The sequence below is a fragment of the Bolinopsis microptera genome, chromosome 4, assembly GCF_026151205.1.
Source record: "Bolinopsis microptera isolate Bmic1 chromosome 4, MBARI_Bmic_1.0, whole genome shotgun sequence".
NCBI lineage: Eukaryota > Metazoa > Ctenophora > Tentaculata > Lobata > Bolinopsidae > Bolinopsis > Bolinopsis microptera.
Genome location: NC_087075.1, coordinates 12,530,403 through 12,554,511, shown reverse-complemented (window position 1 = coordinate 12,554,511; position 24,109 = coordinate 12,530,403). Strand labels below are relative to the sequence as shown.

Genomic DNA, 24,109 nt, shown 5'->3' with positions numbered 1-24,109 from the left:
ACAACTCTCATTTTTTCAGGACAAACGTAATTCGAATGGCCAATCACAATTCAATAAAATTTAGCTCGATCCGACTATACAAACTAACAAATAAATGCAAAAATGAACCTTCATTTGAAAAAAAATGAACACGAATATTTTTCGATTTGACAAATTCCTCGAACCAGTGGTGGCAGTAAGTCATACCGGAAAGAATTATTTCAATTGTGCACTCAGTAACTGAACTATTAAGACCAACGTTTTCACAGTGACTTTTGGCCAACCCTGTGTTTAGATATAACTCAAGTTTCTACGACTATTTTAGCTCGAGTTACCAACATTTTAAATTTCTTTAAAACGAAGCACTATTTGTGCCTCAGGGGTAACTTAGGTGCCAAGTAGTTTAACTATTTATATATTACTGAACCCCAACTTTCTCTTTAACGTCTTGAACCTCTTTAACTGTAGCGCCTCCCACCCTTTCTGTCAGAATTTCTTGTGATAAACTTAATTTATGAAATGTAATAACCATAATAAATAGCTCTCATAATAAATAGCAGATTGGGCGACTGAGAAAAAAGGGTTATTCGGACAATAGTTTATGTCGGATCCTACCGTACGATTTTCTTGAAACTTTCCATAAAGTATGGTGGTTATAGGGCAAATAATCTGTTTCAGTTTGAGCGGGATGATGATTAATCAACTCTACACTCGACTGTCACGTGACTTTTTCAACTTGTTCTCTAGCTGGTTCTGAACGACTTTTCGAAACCCTAACCCTCTAATCTGATCCCAACCCTAACCCTAACCCAATCCTTAACAAAAACATATGCTGAAACCCTAACCCTAACGAGAAATTAGACTAACTTCCTTATACATATATATATATATATCACGTGATCGAGACAGTTTTTCGCCAATATCTCGTCAGGGGAGCATTTTAACCCTATGTCATGGGGGGTGATTCGGAATCAGCGTCCGAAAATACATCGATTGAAGTTGGTTACAACCGTCGGGGGCCCTTTTAGAACAATCTCGAAGATCGACTGTAGAGTGATTTAGCACGCTCGGTTTGAGCGAGTTTATATGTGCCAAATTTGAGATATCACTTCAAACACAAGAAAATATCGCTGTCGTGTTACCTAAATAGCATCCCTCATTCTCTTGTCAAGGTAACTGCATGGTCACTCAGTCAGTCACAGCAACCTTTAAGCCAATTACAGATGGTGCCTGACTTAAGCTTTGTTGAAGGCTCCCCACCGATCATTATATTGGAAGATGTGACTGAGCTTCGTAGACTCGTGTCGGAGTTTGTCAGTTTGAGGAAGTTGTTTTTCTTAGGGGTCGTTCACATAATATTACGTAATCACTTTTTGGACAATTTTTAAACCCCCTCCCCCCTCCGTAATCAGTTTTACACATAGCTTTTGTGTCAAAATTACACTAGCGTAATCATTTAGAAACCCCCTGGCCTCCCCCCTTGGCTGATTACGTAATATGTGAACAACCCCTTATTTTTGTTTCCAAGCGATTCAGGGCGAGTGATTAGGTGGAAGTGACCTATATAAGCATATGTATCATTTCTAATTCTATAAAATATCTCATATTAATTATTAAACGATTGCTTTCAATGCGATGTGTAGAATTATCGGCAAATAGATACAATGCCGACTGCCTGTTAGTGTTAGAGGGCTGTTACTGTAACAGCTGCACTAGTCGGCATTGTACCTATTTGCCGGATTATCAATAGCTTTTATCATTCTGTTAGGAATAGGAGTAGATAACTACATCGTGGTTATTGTCGGGGAAAAAATATTACAAAAGAAGTCGCAATCAATTGGGATTCATTCATATCCACTTTAAGTCTCCGAAGCGCAAACTAATCAACATTCGGTGGATGAGAGCCACAACACTTAAAATCAAATTATGGTTAACTTCTTGTGCAATATTGGATTCATTTCCCCGATTAACTTAATCAACTTAACTAAATAAATTAAAAACCCCTGATTGAGTTTAAACATATGAAATTTGAAACAACCACCACTTAATTTAGTTTCTCCTGGACCCTCCAATTCCAGGGTAACTTTCCACCTAGTAACTCGTCCTTTGAGTTTTGACCGTTGTGATGCCGTTAAACTAGTTTGGGGAAGTTTTTGCAATTTCTATAAAAAGTAGAAGACTATTAGAGTGCATGTAACCAGAGGGTTTGAGTGTAAGCAGAAGGATTGACAATTGTGCGACCGGTCACGATTATGGCAGGGATCGTTAATTTATGATTCTGATAATATGCAATCTTCCATCCACTGTTACGTATCACAAAGGGTTTTCAGCACAGTTGAGCAGGTTAAGCTTCACTTTCCTAAGTTAGTTCTTACTTTTTTCGTGAACATCTTGGACTATCAAGATTTAAATTTTAGAATGGATGATAATGACATTATTTTCTGCGGTATCCTCTGATACTCTCTAATAGATCGTGAAGCTTACTGTACCTCTTCCAGGACAAACATAATTAGTCCTTCGTCTTATATGAATGAGATATTTAATACCAGGCTTGCAATTGAATTTACAATCCTCAGCAATTCATAGCACTTTGACAATGAAATTCTTTGCTACGGTATTTACTATTTTGTATCCGCACCCTTTTCATGTTCAATATTTGGTTTGATTTGCTGTTCTATGCTATAATTTTCAATTTACCTTAGCTTAGATACCAGCTCAGTTAATTTCTGAAACTGCATACAATACTCTCATGGGGATATCAGGCTTCAGTGTCACTCTATAAACAGTCTGAGCGCCACCCGGTAACACTTGTAGAACTAGATGAGTCTAGATTTAACTAACATTAGTGCCAGCTTCAGGCAGTAGTTTGTGCCCCCCGGCCCCTCCTCCCCACCCCCCCCCCCCCCCCCCCCGCCTACAGGATTTAGTTGGGTGCAAATATTCGTGATTATAAACATTTGTTATATACTCTGTAAAACCTTGTAAAAAGACTTGTACAATACAATTGTGTTCATGTTGGTTACAGGTTACGGTTCAACGTCCTCATGCAGTTATAAAAATGAATAATGACAAATAAGTGACCACATGACAAATAAGTGACCTCGTGAAATGTTTATTATCACTTAATGGACTGAGGAGTTGCTCTCCACATGTGCTCACATTGTAGAATGCCCCGACTCTATGAGAAACACCGTCTTTATACCGTACTTTATAGTCTCCGCTTAATAGTTAATAATGTATTGCTATACGGACTTTGTTTGTGTCTTTATACCGTACTTTATAGTCTCCGCTTAATAGTTAATAATGTATTGCTATACGGACTTTGTTTGTGTCTTTATACCGTACTTTATAGTCTCCGCTTAATAGTTAATAATGTATTGCTATACGGACTTTGTTTGTGTCTTTATACCGTACTTTATAAGTCCCCGCTTAATAGTTAATAATGTATTGCTATACGGACTTTGTTTGTGTCTTTATACCGTACTTTATAGTCTCCGCTTAATAGTTAATAATGTATTGCTATACGGACTTTGTTTGTGTCTTTATACCGTACTTTATAGTCTCCGCTTAATAGTTAATAATGTATTGCTATACGGACTTTGAGTGTGACTTTATACCGTACTTTATAGTCTCCGCTTAATAGTTAATAATGTATTGCTATACGGACTTTGTTTGTGTCTTTATACCGTACTTTATAGTCTCCGCTTAATAGTTAATAATGTATTGCTATACGGACTTTGTTTGTGTCTTTATACCGTACTTTATAGTCTCCGCTTAATAGTTAATAATGTATTGCTATATGGACTTTGTTTGTGTCTTTATACCGTACTTTATAGTCTCCGCTTAATAGTTAATAATGTATTGCTATACGGACTTTGTTTGTGTCTTTATACCGTACTTTATAGTCTCCGCTTAATAGTTAATAATGTATTGCTATACGGACTTTGTTTGTGTCTTTATACCGTACTTTATAGTCTCCGCTTAATAGTTAATAATGTATTGCTATACGGACTTTGTTTGTGTCTTTATACCGTACTTTATAGTCTCCGCTTAATAGTTAATAATGTATTGCTATACGGACTTTGTTTGTGTCTTTATACCGTACTTTGTAGTCTCCGCTTAATAGTTAATAATGTATTGCTATACGGACTTTGTTTGTGTCTTTATACCGTACTTTATAGTCTCCGCTTAATAGTTAATAATGTATTGCTATACGGACTTTGTTTGTGTCTTTATACCGTACTTTATAGTCTCCGCTTAATAGTTAATAATGTATTGCTATACGGACTTTGTTTGTGTCTTTATACCGTACTTTATAGTCTCCGCTTAATAGTTAATAATGTATTGCTATACGGACTTTGTTTGTGTCTTTATACCGTACTTTATAGTCTCCGCTTAATAGTTAATAATGTATTGCTATACGGACTTTGTTTGTGTCTTTATACCGTACTTTTTAGTCTCCGCTTAATAGTTAATAATGTATTGCTATACGGACTTTGTTTGTGTCTTTATACTGTACTTTATAGTCTCCGCTTAATAGTTAATAATGTATTGCTATACGGACTTTGTTTGTGTCTTTATACCGTACTTTATAGTCTCCGCTTAATAGTTAATAATGTATTGCTATACGGACTTTGTTTGTGTCTTTATACTGTACTTTATAGTCTCCGCTTAATAGTTAATAATGTATTGCTATACGGACTTTGTTTGTGTCTTTATACCGTACTTTATAGTCTCCGCTTAATAGTTAATAATGTATTGCTATACGGACTTTGTTTGTGTCTTTATACCGTACTTTATAGTCACCGCTTAATAGTTAATAATGTATTGATATACGGACTTTGTTTGTGTCTTTATACCGTACTTTATAGTCTCCGCTTAATAGTTAATAATGTATTGCTATACGGACTTTGTTTTTGTCTTTATACCGTACTTTATAGTCTCCGCTTAATAGTTAATAATGTATTGCTATACGGACTTTGTTTGTGTCTTTATACTGTACTTTATAGTCTCCGCTTAATAGTTAATAATGTATTGCTATACGGACTTTGTTTGTGTCTTTATACCGTACTTTATAAGTCCCCGCTTAATAGTTAATAATGTATTGCTATACGGACTTTGTTTGTGTCTTTATACTGTACTTTATAGTCTCCGCTTAATAGTTAATAATGTATTGCTATACGGACTTTGTTTGTGTCTTTATACCGTACTTTATAGTCTCCGCTTAATAGTTAATAATGTATTGCTATACGGACTTTGTTTGTGTCTTTATACCGTACTTTATAGTCACCGCTTAATAGTTAATAATGTATTGCTATACGGACTTTGTTTGTGTCTTTATACCGTACTTTATAGTCTCCGCTTAATAGTTAATAATGTATTGCTATACGGACTTTGTTTGTGTCTTTATACCGTACTTTGTAGTCTCCGCTTAATAGTTAATAATGTATTGCTATACGGACTTTGTTTGTGTCTTTATACCGTACTTTGTAGTCTCCGCTTAATAGTTAATAATGTATTGCTATACGGACTTTGTTTGTGTCTTTATACCGTACTTTATAGTCTCCGCTTAATAGTTAATAATGTATTGCTATACGGACTTTGTTTGTGTCTTTATACCGTACTTTATAGTCTCCGCTTAATAGTTAATAATGTATTGCTATACGGACTTTGAGTGTGTCTTTATACCGTACTTTATAGTCTCCGCTTAATAGTTAATAATGTATTGCTATACGGACTTTGTTTGTGTCTTTATACCGTACTTTATAGTCTCCGCTTAATAGTTAATAATGTATTGCTATACGGACTTTGTTTGTGTCTTTATACCGTACTTTATAGTCTCCGCTTAATAGTTAATAATGTATTGCTATACGGACTTTGTTTGTGTCTTTATACCGTACTTTATAGTCTCCGCTTAATAGTTAATAATGTATTGCTATACGGACTTTGTTTGTGTCTTTATACCGTACTTTATAGTCTCCGCTTAATAGTTAATAATGTATTACTATACGGACTTTGTTTGTGTCTTTATACCGTACTTTATAAGTCTCCGCTTAATAGTTAATAATGTATTGCTATACGGACTTTGAGTGTGTCTTTATACCGTACTTTATAGTCTCCGCTTAATAGTTAATAATGTATTGCTATACGGACTTTGTTTGTGTCTTTATACCGTACTTTATAGTCTCCGCTTAATAGTTAATAATGTATTGCTATACGGACTTTGAGTGTGTCTTTATACCGTACTTTATAGTCTCCGCTTAATAGTTAATAATGTATTGCTATACGGACTTTGAGTGTGTCTTTATACCGTACTTTATAGTCTCCGCTTAATAGTTAATAATGTATTGCTATACGGACTTTGTTTGTGTCTTTATACCGTACTTTATAAGTCTCCGCTTAATAGTTAATAATGTATTGCTATACGGACTTTGAGTGTGTCTTTATACCGTACTTTATAGTCTCCGCTTAATAGGTAGTTAATAATGTATTGCTATACGGACTTTGTTTGTGTCTTTATACCGTACTTTATAGTCTCCGCTTAATAGTTAATAATGTATTGCTATACGGACTTTGTTTGTGTCTTTATACCGTACTTTATAGTCTCCGCTTAATAGTTAATAATGTATTGCTATACGGACTTTGTTTGTGTCTTTATACCGTACTTTATAGTCTCCGCTTAATAGTTAATAATGTATTGCTATACGGACTTTGAGTGTGTCTTTATACCGTACTTTATAGTCTCCGCTTAATAGTTAATAATGTATTGCTATACGGACTTTGAGTGTGTCTTTATACCGTACTTTATAGTCTCCGCTTAATAGTTAATAATGTATTGCTATACGGACTTTGTTTGTGTCTTTATACCGTACTTTATAGTCTCCGCTTAATAGTTAATAATGTATTGCTATACGGACTTTGTTTGTGTCTTTATACCGTACTTTGTAGACTCCGCTTAATAGTTAATAATGTATTGCTATACGGACTTTGTTTGTGTCTTTATACCGTACTTTATAGTCTCCGCTTAATAGTTAATAATGTATTGCTATGCGGACTTTGTTTGTGTCTTTATACCGTACTTTATAGTCTCCGCTTAATAGTTAATAATGTATTGCTATACGGACTTTGTTTGTGTCTTTATACCGTACTTTATAGTCTCCGCTTAATAGTTAATAATGTATTGCTATACGGACTTTGTTTGTGTTGATCTTTATGCAGCATCTTATTGTTGAATAGAGTAAAACCCATGAACAATTGAGTTGCATCTCTGGCCAATATCCATTGCATCATGGGTATATTGACTTACATTTTTAACGGAATTTCCCGTTCTCTATCAATTTATCATGATTCAAGTGTAAGCAGTGGACACTTGCTTCCCGGTTCGAAGTTTATTTGCATTTAATTAAGGGTTTGGACAATGGAAACGAGCGTGATAATAAAGGGTAAACAAAATTAAACTATGAAACAACACAATGAATAATTCGACAACCTCTACTTCAAATCCTAATTAACCAGACTCGTATCGCCCATAAACGCCCAGCGATCTAGTGCTGCAACATAAAACACGGATAGCACGGTCAACTCGCCTTGACCGTGCCTAATCTAGGTGCCCTGAAACAACCACTGTTGCTCTGTTGGTTCTTCCTCTTGCTCTGATCTAGACGCCCTGAATCAACCATTGTCGATTCTAAACCTCTAACGACACGTTCCATCCGTGCTCACCAGGCCCCAACCATAACTGGTCCTGGTCCCTTACACTAGTCCGGTATCAACCATGACCCTCTATCGAATAGGGTGAGAATGCAAACAAGGGGTATAATAAAGGTGCCCAAGGTACTTAACTGGACAATGAATAATCGAATATTTGCTTAACCAACGCTTAGTCACTTAGACTCATATTGCCTCAAATACTATGCAACAAATTCCTAATTACTCCGATTCATACTGCCTCAAATATTACGCAACACACTTCCTGCCGTTAATCCTACCCTTAATCTAGCTTTACCTATCTGAGTCAACCATTGCTGACTATTCCTCCCGGGTTCTTACTCTTAGTCTAGCCTTATCTGTCTAAGTCAACCAGTGCTGACTATTTCTCCCGGGCTCTTACTCTTAGTCTAGCTTTATCTATCTAAGTCAACCAGTGCTGACTATTCCTCCCGGGCTCTTACTCTTAGTCTAGCCTTATCTGTCTAAGTCAACCAGTGCTGACTATTCCTCCCGGGCTCTCACTCTTAGTCTAGCTTTATCTATCTAAGTCAACCATTGCTGACTATTCCTCCCGGGCTCTTATTCTTAGTCTAGCTTTATCTATCTAAGTCAACCAGCGCTGACTATTTCTCCCGGGCTCCTACTCTTAGTCTAGCTTTACCTATCTGAGTCAACCATTGCTGACTCTCGCTCTGCCATCGAGCCCAGTGTTGTCAAGACATCCCCTGGTGTCGGACCAACCATTGTTGACCCCGGCCACAACCAAGCCTGATAATAGTAACTACGTAATGCTCCACTATTCTACGGCCGCCAATATTATACTTACCACTATAACCATCTACCTAACTAAACGACCTAACCTCAACAGGTTCTAGCTACAGAACCTGCCCGGTATCAAAATGACCCCCCTCTCGATCGGGTAAACTGGCACTCTTCTATCTCAAAAGGCTAACCCTATTTTCCTCCCGCCCCCGATAGTCCAAACAATCCACCACTTTCCGGGAACTGCAAACTGTCCTGTCGATAGCCACAACATTGTAACACTAGTATTCTGTAAACACTCCATAACTCAACCTCGTACTGACCCAAACATATGTTAAACTGACCTCTCTGCACTTAAACTGCAATAACTGTCGTATACTAATATATGCCCAAAATACTACCGTCACATACTGGACACCACGACCGCCTTATTATAATCATTACACTATCTACATATTACACAATATTACCCTAAATTCATCTCAATTAATCACTGCTTACACAAGCATTAATGAATCTTGAAGAGATGAGAGAAGTGCACGTTGGTTTGCTGGTTAATTGCGCTCATTCTTTCCTTTCAGTTTAAGGATTTGGAGCAATGGACTGATTATTACTACATTTTGTAGCTATAGTTTAAACAGGTGTGTGTTAATATAGAGAAGAGCTAATACATATAAATTAATATAGTATGTGATCGTTCTTGTATAATATACTAGAACGATCACATACTGCACTAAAATTGATCTGTAAGAATGATCACAATACTCCCGTGCATTCTGTTGAATTAATGGCAATTTTATCAGAGCACGTGAGCCTCACTTCATTAAGGAATGACTATGAGACACAGCCTTATACGTTAGGCAGCCAGGGTTTGAGGGTTTGAACTGGCTATAATATTGTTTTTCTTAGGTTTGTGGGGGCCAGAGTAATAGCTAAACGTGAGTCGCTTCAAAGATTTGACTGAGGGCCAGGGTTTGAACTGACTGTAATATTTTTTTTTTAGGTTTGTGGGGGCCAGAGTAATAACTAATCTGAGGAACGTGTGTCGCTTCAAAGATTTGACTGAGCACCCCGCCAACTCCTCTATGCCACTTCCCTCTATGCCACTTTTATTTGCTGGCTCCTAGGCTCTGTCATTGAGTTTTATACTTAAAGCGGTTTTAACAGCACAAGTCATGATTCATGATCTTGACGAATTTTGCAAAATCTATAAAAGTCTGGGTAACACGACATCTGTCCGACAGCGACATCTGTCCGACAGCACTATTTTCTTGTGTTTGAAGTGATATCTCAAATTTGGCACATAGAAATTCACCCAAACTTGCAAAAATTGTTTGTCTTAAAGCTATCTTACTATCTAGAAAGTTTTAAGAAAATCGTATCGTTGGATCTCCAGATATATGCCTTGGTACCACTGCAAACCACCGAATTGGAGATATTTTTTGTGTTTAAGGTGATATCTCAAATTTGGCAAATAGAAACTCGCTCAAACTTACACAGATTATCCGTCCTATAACTACCATACAAAGTTTCAAGAAAATCGCACGGTAGGATCCGACATAAACTATTGTCCGAATAACCTATTTTCTGGGTCGGACCGATGTCGCTGTCAGACAGATGTCGTCCAATCAAAAGTCTGAACTGGCAATTCATATTCAAGGCAAATCACTAACCCTGCAACCACTAGATCACAACAAGATAGTATAAAATGGCAAGTACTACAGCTGCAGGGAACAGCACCATAGCTGCTACAACCTCTACTTCCACCTCTCCTCTTCCTGACATCACCACAAATGATCCCAGACCTGACATTGGTGAGTTTTAACTGACTATTCAGGTGGGCTATGGTGGGGAAGTAGTACACGTTTGATTCGAGTCTGTGCTTGTACTAGCCACTTACAGGAAGCCATATCAAGCTGAATTGCATTTAGATATGAAAAATTGAGGCGTCCCTGATGTTTAGCATTGATTCATCATTCATGGATAAAATACTTGCATGATCAATCAAACTCGAAGACAAACAATTAGCTGATCTGTAAACAGAATTATCAACGACGAATTATTCTTTTGTGATTTACTTATGTTTTTTCTTTTGTGATTTACTTATTGATGCTTTTCATACAAACAAGTTAAAACAAATTCTTTATGCCGTGCATCCTGGGTTTGGACAGGATATGCCCGCTTAAAATACTTCCATCGCGTTACACTACATAATTCTCAATAAATGTAATAGATTTGTAGTGTTGTAATTAGTTTATTCTTTCGTGATGAAGTATCGTTTCAGCGGAGCAGATAAAGATGACGGTAGATGATCTGGTGGTCGCTGGAGACTTACTGGGTGTCGTGGTCATGATATCTATTATCATGAACATCTATACGATATTTGTAGTGAGCAAAAACTGGAAAAACTTCGTTCAGGTAAAAATTAGTTATTTAAAGTATGGATAATGATAATTTGCTTTTTCCTCAAACACTTAAGCAATTTAACCCCCATTCTCTCAGTCTAACAAAATCTGCACCCTCTTCCCTCTGGGAATAAACATTCTGGATCAGTCTAAATTATTATGCTTTTGTCACCATGCCAGCCAATTTGACGTGGGCAATTTTTATTTTTCCATAATATTGGTCGTTAATATAAGCGGGATATAAATGCGATATTTCATTTCCTTTCATTTCATAACTCTAAAACATTTCAGTTCCCATTTTCACAGTCCAACATAATCTGCATGTTCCTCTCCTTCGCTGACTTGCTGCTGGGTCTGTTACTTGGCCTCCCCACCGCTATACACATGAGATTTGCGGACTACTTCAGCGAACAGCATCCCAAAGTCATGGTGCACTATTCAAGGTTTGTCACAAGAATCAAGGATTATCATGATAATAATTTTGATCTTAATTGAGGTTGCAATTAGAAAACAAATTTTATTTTAATGTGTCAGCGATTGATCATCAGCTTGCTGCATCAACCAATCGAATTGCAGAATTATTGTCAAGAGTTAAATCAAATTACTGCAAACTCCTCACGCGATTCTCCACAGTTTCTTCGAATGAAAGTCCCGCCTTTTTAGTTTTTAAACATTCAAATTTCTCAAAAGATACTAAATTTTCTCCCAGAGTTGCCGGTTACTTTCTGCTGGATTACATGTTTCTCTTCCGATCAATCATCATAGCTATCATCTGTATTGATCGCTGTGTCCACATCTTACGACCCTTAGGCTACAAGATTTGGGTCTCAAATCGTGAGTAATTAGGAATTGTGTTCGTGTTTTATAGCGAGAAAGAATATACAACGTAAACAATATTTATGTTATTACGACAGAGTTTATCGACACGTAAATCAAGTGGTTATAACGACATAACGTGCACGAAAACTACCAAATCGTATGCAATTCTGACCTGTGACCATGCTTAAATTCAACCACAAAATTAATACCGTCGAAACGAAAACGAAACGAAACACTGTATTTACTACCCCGCTACTATGCGACAAAGATATTGTATAAAGAAACTAAATAATTTACACAATACGGTGCCCATGTCTGAGCGGCTCTCCTCAAATAACTTTCTCTCCTCCTCGGAGCAGAAAGTTAAAAACAAAACACGGGTCTCATAAATCAAAAAATACTAAATAGTGTTAAAGAGATAATATCAGATTAACTGTCGCAAAAAATGGTTAAAGTATACATATTACATAATTGATTTTATTGACACACCGATAAAAACCAGAAAAACAAGAAGTGGATACTCGGAAAACAAAAAATAACACAAAAAAGACTAGAAGCCACAAAAAATAGCTTAACCAGGCTATAGCTGATCATACAAATAGTTCTTTAACTTACCCTTAAAAGAGATAATATTATCGATGTTACGGACATTAAGAGGGAGAGAATTCCATGATTCAGGTGCATAGTTGCTGAACCGCCTGCTAGTTGCCTTCAATTTAGAGAACTATCAAGAGTTTAAATTCCCAAATAGTCAGACTGAGCAGGTTGAGCTGTAGTAAAACACAGTACTGAGGTGTTAAAACATTTTCATTACTATCTTCAGTAACATCCTGAATCAGAAACTCGGTTAATATCAGTTCCTACAAAGTGTAACATTGGAAATGAAATGACACAACTAAAAACGATACCTATGAATATTTTTAAAAACATAACTTTTGTGCCCCAATGCAATGGAAAAACTTTTAAGATAAATCCAATAATGGAATCCCAAACGGGTCCACGGCATTGAGCCCCAATGGACGTATAGTTCTTAGTTTCTGAATATAACGGTGTTCATCTACTTCTAGAGTTCTTGGACTACTATTACTGAGAATTGACACTTTATAAGCCTGGTTGAAATTGTCACGTTGTTTCATGTTATGAACTTCTACAAGGTGTTTACCCAAGCTGAATCCGTCGTCGTTTTCTTCAGGGACAAACGTATTGTCCGAAATGAGTTTGTAGTAATGGGCGCGATGTTCGTTTACTCGTGCCCTTAGGGGCTGCACCGTTCTTCCTACATAACACATATTACAAAGTTGGCAACTGAAGATGTATACAACATTGTAGCTGACACATGTACCAGACACTGCTTTGGCTCGCTGTCCATTGACTGTTATTGATGGATGTGGAGATATGATGTTACAGGTACCGCAGTGTCTGCCCCCACATGGTCTTGTGTGAGGTTGGGTTAAGTCATCCGCAAACTGTTTTGCTTTGACTAACTTCCTTCTAAATGATGTTCCAGTACGTCTGACGAATTTGAAGATAGGGCGTGATGTACCGGCTCTAGATGATATTGGGGAGCCTGGGGTGTTTCCACTTGTATGGGAACCAGATAATCCTGAGAAGCTCCTGGTTCTACTGAGTTCTGGTTCCAATCTTTTTACCGATTCTACTAACTCTTGATCGCTGCCAAATGTTGAAATAACGCGGACTGCTGGTTCTGGAGACTTTGGGACCAGGATACTGCTGTTTGAGTTGTCCAGTGGTTTGAGGCATCTTTCAAAGCCTTTGACTTTTTCACTGATGTTATCTACCATAGTTTTAGGGTAGTTGGATTGGAAGAAAAAGGTTTTTAATTCATCAATTTGTTTTCGGAGTCTGTCGTTATCATTGATGATTCGCCGGAGTCTCAGGCATGCACTATAGACTATGCTGCTGAATGTATGGTTCGGGTGGTGGGAACCGAAGTACAGGTAAGAGCGAGCATCAGTCTCTTTAACATGGAGGTCTGTCTGAAGATCACCTGCGGTGTCGAAACAAAATTTTATGTCTAAGAACGCCACATAAACATTGTTATCTTCTATGATGTTCTCATCAATGTGGAGGCCAAGTTCTGCTAGCCTTGTATTGACAGTCGCGATGAATTTTGAAAACTGTCTTTTCGTACCATGGAATACTCCACAGCCGTCGTCTATGTATCTCTTGACCGATTTTACAGGTTCCATTAGTTCCGTGTCTGAATAGACTTGCTCACGCATGACATGGTATACTGCTATGTTTGCAAGTTGTACACAGATACTGCCTCCTGTCGGTACTCCTCGTTTTTGTCTGTACCACTCTCCGTTAAATTTGCCTATAGACGACTCATAGCTGAGTTCAACACTTCTTATCAACCACTCCTTAAATTTGGCGGACCATTCTGGTCTCTTTTCTTCCATGGCCACCTTCAAAGCTTGGAGTGTGAGGTGGGGACTCAATGAATCATATAAAGCTTTGTAATCAAATGTGAATGCTTTAATGTTGCTTTTGAGTTCTGTGTCCAGGGTATTGTTGATGTTGTCGAGCCAGACTAAGGCGTCTCTATTATCAATAAGAAGGTCTTCGCAATAATCCCTTTCTAGTTGACGTAGGTATTTATCAGCTAGGAAGACATCCGGTCGTCTGCTGGCTCCTTCGTGGAAATTCGTGGAATTTAGAGAACTTAGGTATCTTCATAAGAAGGTTGCATGCTGTTTTTGTTCTGGTTTCTTTGACAGCCTTATCATCTCTGTTCATTTGAACCAACTCTTGGAGGTACATTGGTGCCAATCCATGGGCCACTTTGAAACAGATGAGGCACACTTTGAAAAATATCCTCTTTTCAACAGGGAGGATATGAGCTTTCTTGTAGAAAGGAGACAAGTCAGTATTTCTGTCATAGATGTCATAAATGAAACGTATCCCTGCATTTAGAACAGATTGCAGCTTCTTCACTCTAGTCTTTGAAAGATTCATGTAAAGGGCATTACAATAGTCCAGCTTTGATATGATCAGTTGTTTGACCAGCATGAGCTTAACTCTCTCATCTAGATACTTTCTGATAGTTCTTAGATTATTCATTGTCCAGCAACAGTTCTTCCTAACGTTGTTTATCTGCCTTTCCATGTTGAGAGATTCATCTAGTAACACTCCAAGACTCTTCCAGGTATCGTTTTTACATACAGTTGGTGTAATGATGGTGTCACCAAACTTTATTGTTATTTCAAGGTCAAACTTCTTCAGTACCAAAGGCTTTCCAATGACTAACAATTCTGTCTTGCTCTCATTCAGTTTCATGAAATTATTAACCATCCATACTTTGATTTCAGACAGACAGTCATTGATCCTACTAGTGACATTCTGCAGCTCCATGGGTCTCATCGGGTGGAAAGCTATATAAAGTTGTGAGTCATCTGCATAAAGCTGTATATCGAGACCATACTTCCTAGCTATTTCCTGGAGCAGCTTAATGTATAAGATGAACAGGATAGGTCCCAATAGAGAGCCCTGGGGTACCCCAAACAACAGACACAGGAAGTCAGATAATGAGTCATCTAACTTAACCTTGAAAAACCTGCCTGAGAGGTATGAACTAAACCATTTCAATGCAGAGTCCTTAATGCCAAAATCTTTTGCCAGCTTCTTAAGAAGGATTGTATGATCAATCGTGTCGAAAGCAGCAGAGAGATCAAGTAGGACTACAATCACAATGTTGTTCTTCTGCACTTCCTTAAGAATATCGTCTGCCATCCTGACCATCAGGGTTTCACAACTGTGGTTCGCTCTGTATCCAGACTGAACCGGGCAATGCAGACTGTTCAAATGTAAATGATTGTTCAACTGCTCAAGTACAATTTTTTCAATCAGTTTAGACATAACTGCAAGATTTGAGACTGGTCTGTAATTCTTCAGAATATCTGGATCAGCGTTCTTCTTCTTGATTGTGGGCTTGACCAGTGCAGTCTTCATCTCGGCTGGAAACACACCTTGCAACATAGAACCGTTTATTATGTGCAGGAGGATCGGTGCCAACTCCTGAGAGCATTTCTTCAACATGAAAGTTGGAATAGGGTCAAGACTACAAAACTTGTTAGACATCTTAGAAATGGTGTGTAACAGGTGCTGCCTAGTGATGGAGTGAAATTTATCAAATGATGGCCCTGAATAGGTGCTTTCAAGATTCTCTGACGATGACAAGTTCCCTCCGATATGACTTCCTTCTTCTTCTATCCCAAGTCTGATATCATTCACTTTATCAGCAAAGAAAACTTTAAAACTTTCTGCAAGTTTTTTAGTGTCATTACCATGTGGCCTTTCTTGGGTAGTTTCACCCGTGAGTCTATCAACTTTCTTGTACAGAGCCTTCGTATCTCCCGCAGAGGCTAAGAGGGCTTTTCTATTGTAAGTAATCCTCTTCTGTCGCTCAATGACAGTAAATTTGTTCCTGAGGTTGACAAAAATATCCTTCTGTCCCTTGCCTTTCCTCCAGGCTCTCTCAGCTGCTCTTCTCTGCCTCTGTAAAGCTTTCAGATCCTGATCCATCCAAGGTTTGGTCACAGGACAATGCTTGTCCATAAGTTCCAATAGAATACTATTGTACATCTTAACTGAATCATCAAGACTCTCAGAGCACCAAGCATCTCTTTTACAGAGATCAGAAACCAAAATATCTGCTTTAAAATCCTCAACCACAATACTTTTAAAATCACGGTAGTTCATCACCCTAGTATCATTCAAAGAGGTCTTCAGGCTCACAGACACTACAAATTTAACAAGAAAATGATCTGATCTAGTCCCAGATTTCACAATGTTGATAGAAGTTATAGAGTCTTTGAAGACTTTGGTCGTTATCACGAGGTCAAGAGTTCCTCCTTGGTTGTGAGTTCTTTCTAGTGGTACACATTGGATGAAACCAAGCTGATCAAGAAGGGAAAGAAACTTTGCGGGGTAAAGATCTTTAGGTCTTTCAACATGTAAATTAAAATCCCCTGCAATCACCGGGGTTCCTGGCTTACCGGACAAATCACACAGGTATTCACTGAATTCTTCCAAGAAGTGGCACTCAGTGTACCTGGCCTTTTTGGTGTAAGGCGGTCTATACACATCAATAAGTCTGATTATCCCACTATTTGTTTCAAGTACAACTTCCATGACTTGGTAAGACTTGTACTTCTTGACTCTACCGTTGCTTTTCAACTTAAGGTTCTTATTGAAAATCATACCTCTTCCTCCACCACTACGATGCTTCCTTGGGTTGGATAAAATACCCCAACCATAATCTCGTATCTCTTGTAGCTTTGCAGTATCTGCTTCCTTAAGAAAAGTCTCCTGAAGAAAACAGATATCAACCCCCTCATCAGTTAGATGCTCAAGAACCTCTACTGTCTTGTTCACTAGACGATTAACATTAAACGTGGCTAAGACTAGTTTATCCCAAGCTCTCTTTGTCGAATCTTTGCCCACTGGAGATAAGAGTTTTTTGATGTTTCACATCCGCTCGTTCTGGCCATGATATAACTCTGCTCTCTCACATAAGATGGGCATAATCTGTCAGCTGCAGAATGTGTCTTGCATTTATCTTTGACATTCTTGTCTTTACTGTTGCTACAGTTCGGACACCTGATACTAGATCTTTGGCCCGCCGTTTTCTTCTCACAATCTTTCGATTTGTGGGCACCTGCACAGTAGAAGCACACTGGGTCGGCATTATACTTCTTACACTTACAGTAATCACTGCCACTCATGTGTCCGAAGCTCTGACAGTCAAAGCACTGGATTACATGATACCTATCCTTAACTTTATACTGTCCAAGATCAGCGTGTACAAAGTCACCTGACTCCCTTATAGACTGCCTGATTTTCACTGACACTTGTAGGCATGCCCAGGTCTTGTTTTTCTCCAGGAAAATAACCTTGAAAGTGTTGTTCTCATCTTCAACTAAACTCTTAATGGAACTGTTCTTATCAAGGATGCTCTGGCGCAATTCTTCAGATGACTCAAAATCTCCCTTGAGATCATACATAGTAAGCTTAGGTTCAAGCATTGTCACGGTGTGGGATTTTGCAGACACTTTGTAGTCCACACTAAGAGCATCTTTAGCTTTCTCCATAAGTTCCTTGTTCTTGAATATTAACCTTGCTGTGCCTTCTTTGACACCTGAGACCCCCTTAATAGGGATGCTGGGCAGTATTGATGCAACATGTTTCTTCCCCTTTGAGGACCAGAGTTCTTCTGTTATCTTATCTGCCTCATTCTGCCCTTCCAGAGTTAAAGTATGAGTCTCACTGGGTCCGAGATTGGTCTTAATCTCAGGTATAATATCTGGACCACCTTTATTGTGCTCAATGAGAATTTGTCTAAATTGTGCTAGCTCCTTTCTCACTATATCTAGTGCCTCGGTAGCTGTCCCTTCCTGTGGTGCAGGTGTGTCTAGTATAGACTTGGTTTTCAGTAGTGACAGGGCCCTCTTACTGTAACTGTATAGTTCCTTTATAACTTCAAACATATCCGGCTTGTTATTCCCTGTGGGTAAGTCTAAAGAATCCGCAATTATAGTATCCAACTTCTTCTTACCTTTTAAACTGTCGTTTAACGTTTCTAACTCCTTTTCCATCTTGTCATAGACATCAGTGATAACCATTGCTGTAAAGGATTTGAGACCTCTCTACTTTAACTCAAACCAAGTAAATATAGTGGTAAGTGCTGAAAAGTACTTGATAAACCCACTAAAAGCTGTTGGTCGTCGTTTAAAACGCAGTAAAAACCTCAAATTATTTGTTATATAGTAGTGTTGAAAGTATTAAAACTGTGCATAGTTCGAACCGAATTTTAACCAAATACCGATATACACTATACAGTCATTGCAAATGTCAGCATGAGTTGAAGAAAACAAATTTCCGTGTATTCCACCCTTGTTTCATTTCAAATATCCATTTTTCAGGTTTGACCATAGGAATCATTGCCGGGATGACAATCTTTCCTTTGCTAGCTCGAGTCGCCCCACAAATTATATTTCTCAATGTTGGTTAGTACCAATTAATATCGTTAATGCATGTTGTTGAATTTGTGCTAATTTCATAATTCATTTTTGACTAAACGAAAATATAGATATTCTTTAAAGTTTCTTGTTACTAAAACTTCACTGTTTGCACCGTATTGAAAAGCAAAGCTGAAGCATCAACGATACCATGAAAATACTAAATTTGAGCGACTGTTGAAATGTGGATACAAGTTTTGAAACACCCTGTATTCAGATAAACTAATACTTTATAATATGTATATAAATTAGGATAAAATGAGCAAGGACTTTAAAAGTGATTTCCATCAGGAGGACAAATGATATCGCACATATCCTGTTCATCATTCAGGAACCCGGACCCAGATGAAGGCGCCGTGATATCAACATTTGATTCGATCAATTTTACTTTGCCTCTTTCCTGTAGCATTAACATCTGGTTGGACGGAGTGAAAACTGGTCTAGGAGCTGACAAAACTAAGGTACTGCTTGTGTATTGCTTGTGTACTGCTTGTGTATTGCTTGTGTTGAATTAAAACAGCACCTGCTCAATAATTGACATGGAGGCGTTAGCAATAGCACAATCTTTTTAATTAGTGGTACTCAAACGATTATCACAATCCGGGTTCACGCGTACTCAATGAAAAATGTGACAATTTAGTAATTGTTGAACTTCTCAGTCTCACCCCATGATATATAGTGTTATTTTCACCACAATTATCATTTAACCCACTTATCACTAATTCCCCAGGCAAGCTGGCCTGGCCGAGTAGCGGTTGCTGAAGTGGTGTTGTACACTTGTAGTGTGGTCTTCACCTTCCTGTCTATTGTTATCGGCAACATCATCATATTGGTTGTCATCATTCGTAGGTTCAGAGCAAGACAGGCACTCACCTGTCATACAAATCAGGATCCAAACGTGATGAAGAGGTATAATAAAAGAAAGTAGTAGAAATTAACTGTGATCAAATTATTCCTGATTTCGAAACGCTGAAAAATTGGACGAGAAATGGGATGGTCCATTTTCTGACCATAATTAGCATAAGTCTCCAAATTTATAGATGGTGTTGAATAATGAATAGTATGTGTTAACAAATTTTCATTACATTTACCCCACTACCTCAGTAAAGTGAAGCAAAGCATACAAAAGAATCTGATGGCGACGTCGATCATGGCATTGGTCTTTCTAATCTCGAATGGACCATTTGTCGTGATTGGGGTGGTGGATTATATGGTGAATTTCCTGGTTAAGCTTGACATTGGCATAGCATGGAGGGTAAGCTAGAATTAAATTATTAATTTGTTAAGCTTTTTACTTTTTTTAAATATACATTATCGTTAAACTTAATCAGCTTCAAGAAATTTAGCATTATATTAGCTCTCGCTTTGATATATTAAATTATCAGCCTCCACAAATAGATTAGCTTAGGCATTAAAAAGCTGTTATAAACTAATTAGCTAACAATTAGCAGACTAATTAACAGTCAATTAACAAACGTTTAACACTCAATTAACAGACGGGTGATGACAAGATGAGGCTCTATCTTACCATGTGTATGTTTCTCTCTCTCCTCGTCAACCCATGGCTTTATCCGCTCAGGATGGAAACTATCCGAAAGTAACACTTTAATCTATTTATTAATCTATTTAATAATCAATAATTCATAAATAAATTTGTCCATCGATTGATTTTTTGGTCAAAAACAAATGATTGATGAGTTATTTAACAGTGATCGTAATATTTAAGGATTTGCTCGGATGATGCTCCAAATCCCAAGTTTAACCCCAAATTTATTGTCAGGTTCTTCCCCTGTTTGAAACGTCCTCTCAGTACCACCCTCCGTGATACAAGAACTCAGATTTTCTCTAGTAAGTTTGATTATTAAATAATCCAATTTGAGTTTTGTTTTCCGAATTATGTGATTTATTATTATTTCAGGGCCACAATTTCACAATACAATAATTCTTCAATATGTAAGCTTTAATTTAGTCTTAAATTAAGGTATAAAACTCAGTTTTTTTTTCTTTCAAGTGTTATAAGTATAACGGAATTTTCCCACTGAGCATGTTTATTGACCTTGTAAGTTTTATATGTGCTGTATCATGAATGTTGATTTTGATTTTGGTATGATCGGTATTACACTGTCTAAACCCAGTTAGTCGTGCTGTAACTGTATATAAATCTGTGATCAAAGCGACGGTCTAAAAACGCTGATGTAAAATTATAAAACATGACCATTTATCGTTTTATTGATATTGCAACTGTTGTTAGTTTATTAACTAGATTTGTATGTTGCATGTTTTTGATGTTTCACGCTTTACATTTAGACACTAGCATAAGGACCGAGGAAGAGCATGCTTTTACGATAAGAAAAATTAATAGCTCTTTCCTGTCGACTGGATTTCTTTACAATTAATAATACATTCAACAAAAACGATGCTCGATTCTCAATTAATTTGCATCGATTGTAATTGCTACTTTTGTTGATTTTTACCACTTTATACGCTACTCCTATGTTAGAACGGGTGTCCAACTCAGCGCTCCAGCTGTTTCAAAGAATGTCTTCCACTCTAGGAGCAAACCGATCTGTATCTACTGGCTCTATTGACCAACCCGCTCTATTGACCCCCTCTATTGACCAACCCGATAGTAAAATCTCGGGAGTCACTGACCAATGCCCTGATCGCATGGACAGCAAAATGTAAAAATGAGCATGCAAATGAGGTGGTTTTTTTTGTGAGTGAAGATTGCAATTTGATTTGGTTTGATGAGATTCTTGCTGAGAGTGATTAAAGCATGCGGGTTTGAAGTGCAGCACGTGGGATAGTTATTACAGCACACTTTATTACATCACAGTAACACAAAAGTTAAATTTATATTCTTTTTATTAAGTTAAATTCTTATAGAGCTGCCCATTCACTGCACACGTGGTACACACGTGGTACACACGTGGTACACACGTGGTACACACGTGGTACACACGTGGTACACACGTGGTACACACGTGATACACACGTGGTACACACGTGATACACACGTGGTACACACGTGGTACACACGTGGTACACACGTGGTACACACGTGGTACACACATAGTACAGTTTAAGTTTAAGCTACTCAAATTGGAGATCTGCCGAAAAAGTCCAGCTTATTTACAATTTTTTAACTTCGAATTGTATTCAAACATTTGACTTCTACAGCAGCCCAATCCTTCGGTCGTACGATGACGTGAGTGTAGCATGAACCGTCTTATTACACATCTTATTTTTGTGGGTTCCTGATCACAACGTATAACAGTTGTTTTCTGTGGGGTCTTGCTCACTACTGCTACCTTTTTAAAACTGAAATTCTTTAGTCATTCGTATCATCGATTATTCCTTTTTCTGGTTTTTAAGTTTTCTTTTCTTCTTTTCAATCGATTCATTTGCATTCTTCGGGTATTTTTAGCTATTTGGTTTAAGCATGAAATCCTGTACTTCTACTGTCTAGAAGAACCTTCATGTACCTTCATGTATATGAAGGATTGTTGAATTTGTAATGCTTCCAGGAATATGAAATTATAAGGGTCAAATAATCTTTGTTAGCTTATAATATTGGAAATACAGTGCACCAATAACTAATGTAATAAATAAACAATCGGTATCCCACTAAAACCAAAACTTAAGATTAATAAAAATATCAACAGGTATTCCAGGACTATCTCGAAAGCTGAACTCTCCGAAGACGGGAAAGAAGATCAACCTGTGTAATCCTTATCAAAAGAGTGGGTATAAATCCCCCGTTGAAACTGTTCCACTACCTAACCTTAAAGAAGATTCCGTTGTTGTGTCGAACTCAAAAACTATCACGAAGAATTCAAAAACTATCATGACGAACCCAGAATTCCCCTCACCGTCGTTAAGCCTTAAAGTAACATTGCTTTCTTCACCTACTGAGGTGATAGAATTAGAACAGATAGAATTAAAACAGAAATGTGTTAGTGAGACTGGAGATAATTCTACGGAAAACGGATTTTCTCCGACACGTTCTGCAGTTGTCGCAAATATTTATGCCACTGAAATGGAGATTTAAAATGGCTGTTTTAAGCAGAAAATTTAAGTTTTGTTTTTGTTTTTGGTTAAAGTTTTGAAATTTGACTGTTCTTAAACTTAAATAATGATATTGACAAATATTTAGAATCTATTTCTGTGTTATACCGTAAAATGAACGGAGTTATCAATGCTGAAATTTTGTTTGAGAAAACGCGAAAAGAGTGTTTTAGACCTAATCTTAACCGACATTTCAACGTCATGCTCATATTTTGAATTAGTATTAATTCGATCATATTATAATTCATAACGATCAATATTTACATTAAAAATTTGACGACGAAATTTATTTCAAACAAAATATATAACTGTAAAATAGTTATCCACTGTAAAATAGTTTTTAACGAAATGAATGACTATGACCGATGAGTCTAAATAAGTTTTCAATCAAAATTGTAACCGCATTAACGTTTTATGAAGCAAATCCGTTTATAGGCCGGTCATTAAAATATAATCGCTATTGTGTATTGGCGGTGAATGGTGATGTGAGTGCATACCGAGTAAGTGCATATCAAGCTGTATTCCAGTGCAAAACTACACTTGATATGTTATTTGAGAGGTTAAGGATACTGGGGATTAGGATCATGGAACTTTTTTGAGAGCATTTTTCGTTTCTCCCGATAAGCCCGGTTTTAAGAGTTTCACTGTATAAGTTTATACACCGTGTATTACACGTTACCTACTCTAATACAGTTGCAATCAACATAAAGTATAAAAATAAAACTCTTCCGAAGCTATCGACAACCAAAAATACAGCCGAAAAAGTTTTATACTCTAATACGAGGTTCACCTTGATTAAAATCTTTAACCATGATTCTTTGTTAATGTCTGGCTACACTGCAGCCAGACATCCCTTCTATGATCAAAGCCGTGTATGCTGAAGCTAGCACTACAGTCTGAGATTTTCTTATCATCTTCGTCATACTCCACATAAGTCGTTACGGTAGCCCCGTACATCGTTCAAATCTAACCAACTCCTTTAACATTAATTAAGTTAATCTATCAGATTTGATACACTTTCAAAATCATGTCGTTCGCTGTCCTCAAATTTCTGATAATCATGGTAACTTATCTAAAAACTTACTTAGGAACATATTTGTAGCTCAGACTACCCCAAGAGCTCCCGCTTTAACAAAGTATCCCAATATGTTCTGACAGAATAGACGAGTAGTATGCACGTTGTAATGATAATCACACACTGTCCCTCTCTTCCTTCTCCAGTTTGTTTGTTAACGAGTGTAACATACAACAGTCCTTCGTCTCCAGACGGAGCTACAGTTCCGTTATCATGTTGTCGAACTAGAATCGCGCCCTTAAACTCCCAAT

At 37.4% G+C, this 24,109-nt stretch overlaps 2 protein-coding genes across 4 annotated transcripts in view; one reads left to right on the top strand and one right to left on the bottom strand.

Moving 5' to 3' along the window:
• Positions 1-18,469, bottom strand: part of LOC134813717 (uncharacterized) — a 50,143-nt gene extending 31,674 nt beyond the window's left edge. Inside the window, exon 1 of the mRNA XM_063821578.1 lies at positions 18,444-18,469. The gene's annotated coding sequence lies outside the window, so the exon portion shown is untranslated. The remainder of the gene's footprint in view (positions 1-18,443) is intronic.
• LOC134813716 (uncharacterized) lies at positions 10,137-23,062 on the top strand. Of its 3 annotated transcripts, none has more exons than XM_063821576.1 (12): positions 10,137-10,265; positions 10,736-10,869; positions 11,148-11,299; positions 11,566-11,690; positions 18,620-18,703; positions 19,007-19,176; positions 19,446-19,624; positions 19,820-19,970; positions 20,212-20,312; positions 20,496-20,563; positions 21,896-21,923; positions 22,381-23,062. In XM_063821576.1, the coding sequence occupies exons 1-12, from the start codon at positions 10,160-10,162 to the stop codon at positions 22,442-22,444; spliced, it is 1,362 nt and encodes a 453-aa protein (XP_063677646.1). In that variant the 5' UTR covers positions 10,137-10,159; the 3' UTR covers positions 22,445-23,062. The 3 variants fall into 3 exon arrangements, with proteins under 3 accessions (XP_063677646.1, XP_063677647.1, XP_063677645.1); XM_063821577.1 differs by lacking the exon at positions 21,896-21,923 and adding an exon at positions 20,727-20,774 and having other exon boundaries at positions 22,381-22,436; XM_063821575.1 differs by lacking the exon at positions 21,896-21,923 and having other exon boundaries at positions 22,381-22,858.
• Positions 23,063-24,109: the final 1,047 nt, after the last annotated feature.

What these genes read in the sequence shown, in the direction of transcription:
- LOC134813716 (XM_063821575.1), top strand. Translation starts at nt 10,160, where the DNA reads ATGGCAAGTACTACAGCTGCAGGGAACAGCACCATAGCTGCTACAACC. An exon ending in CAAGATTTGGGTCTCAAATC is followed by an intron (nt 11,691 to 18,619) that starts GTGAGTAATTAG and finishes TCCATTTTTCAG; the next exon opens with GTTTGACCATAGGAATCATT. An exon ending in TAGGAGCTGACAAAACTAAG is followed by an intron (nt 19,177 to 19,445) that starts GTACTGCTTGTG and finishes CTAATTCCCCAG; the next exon opens with GCAAGCTGGCCTGGCCGAGT.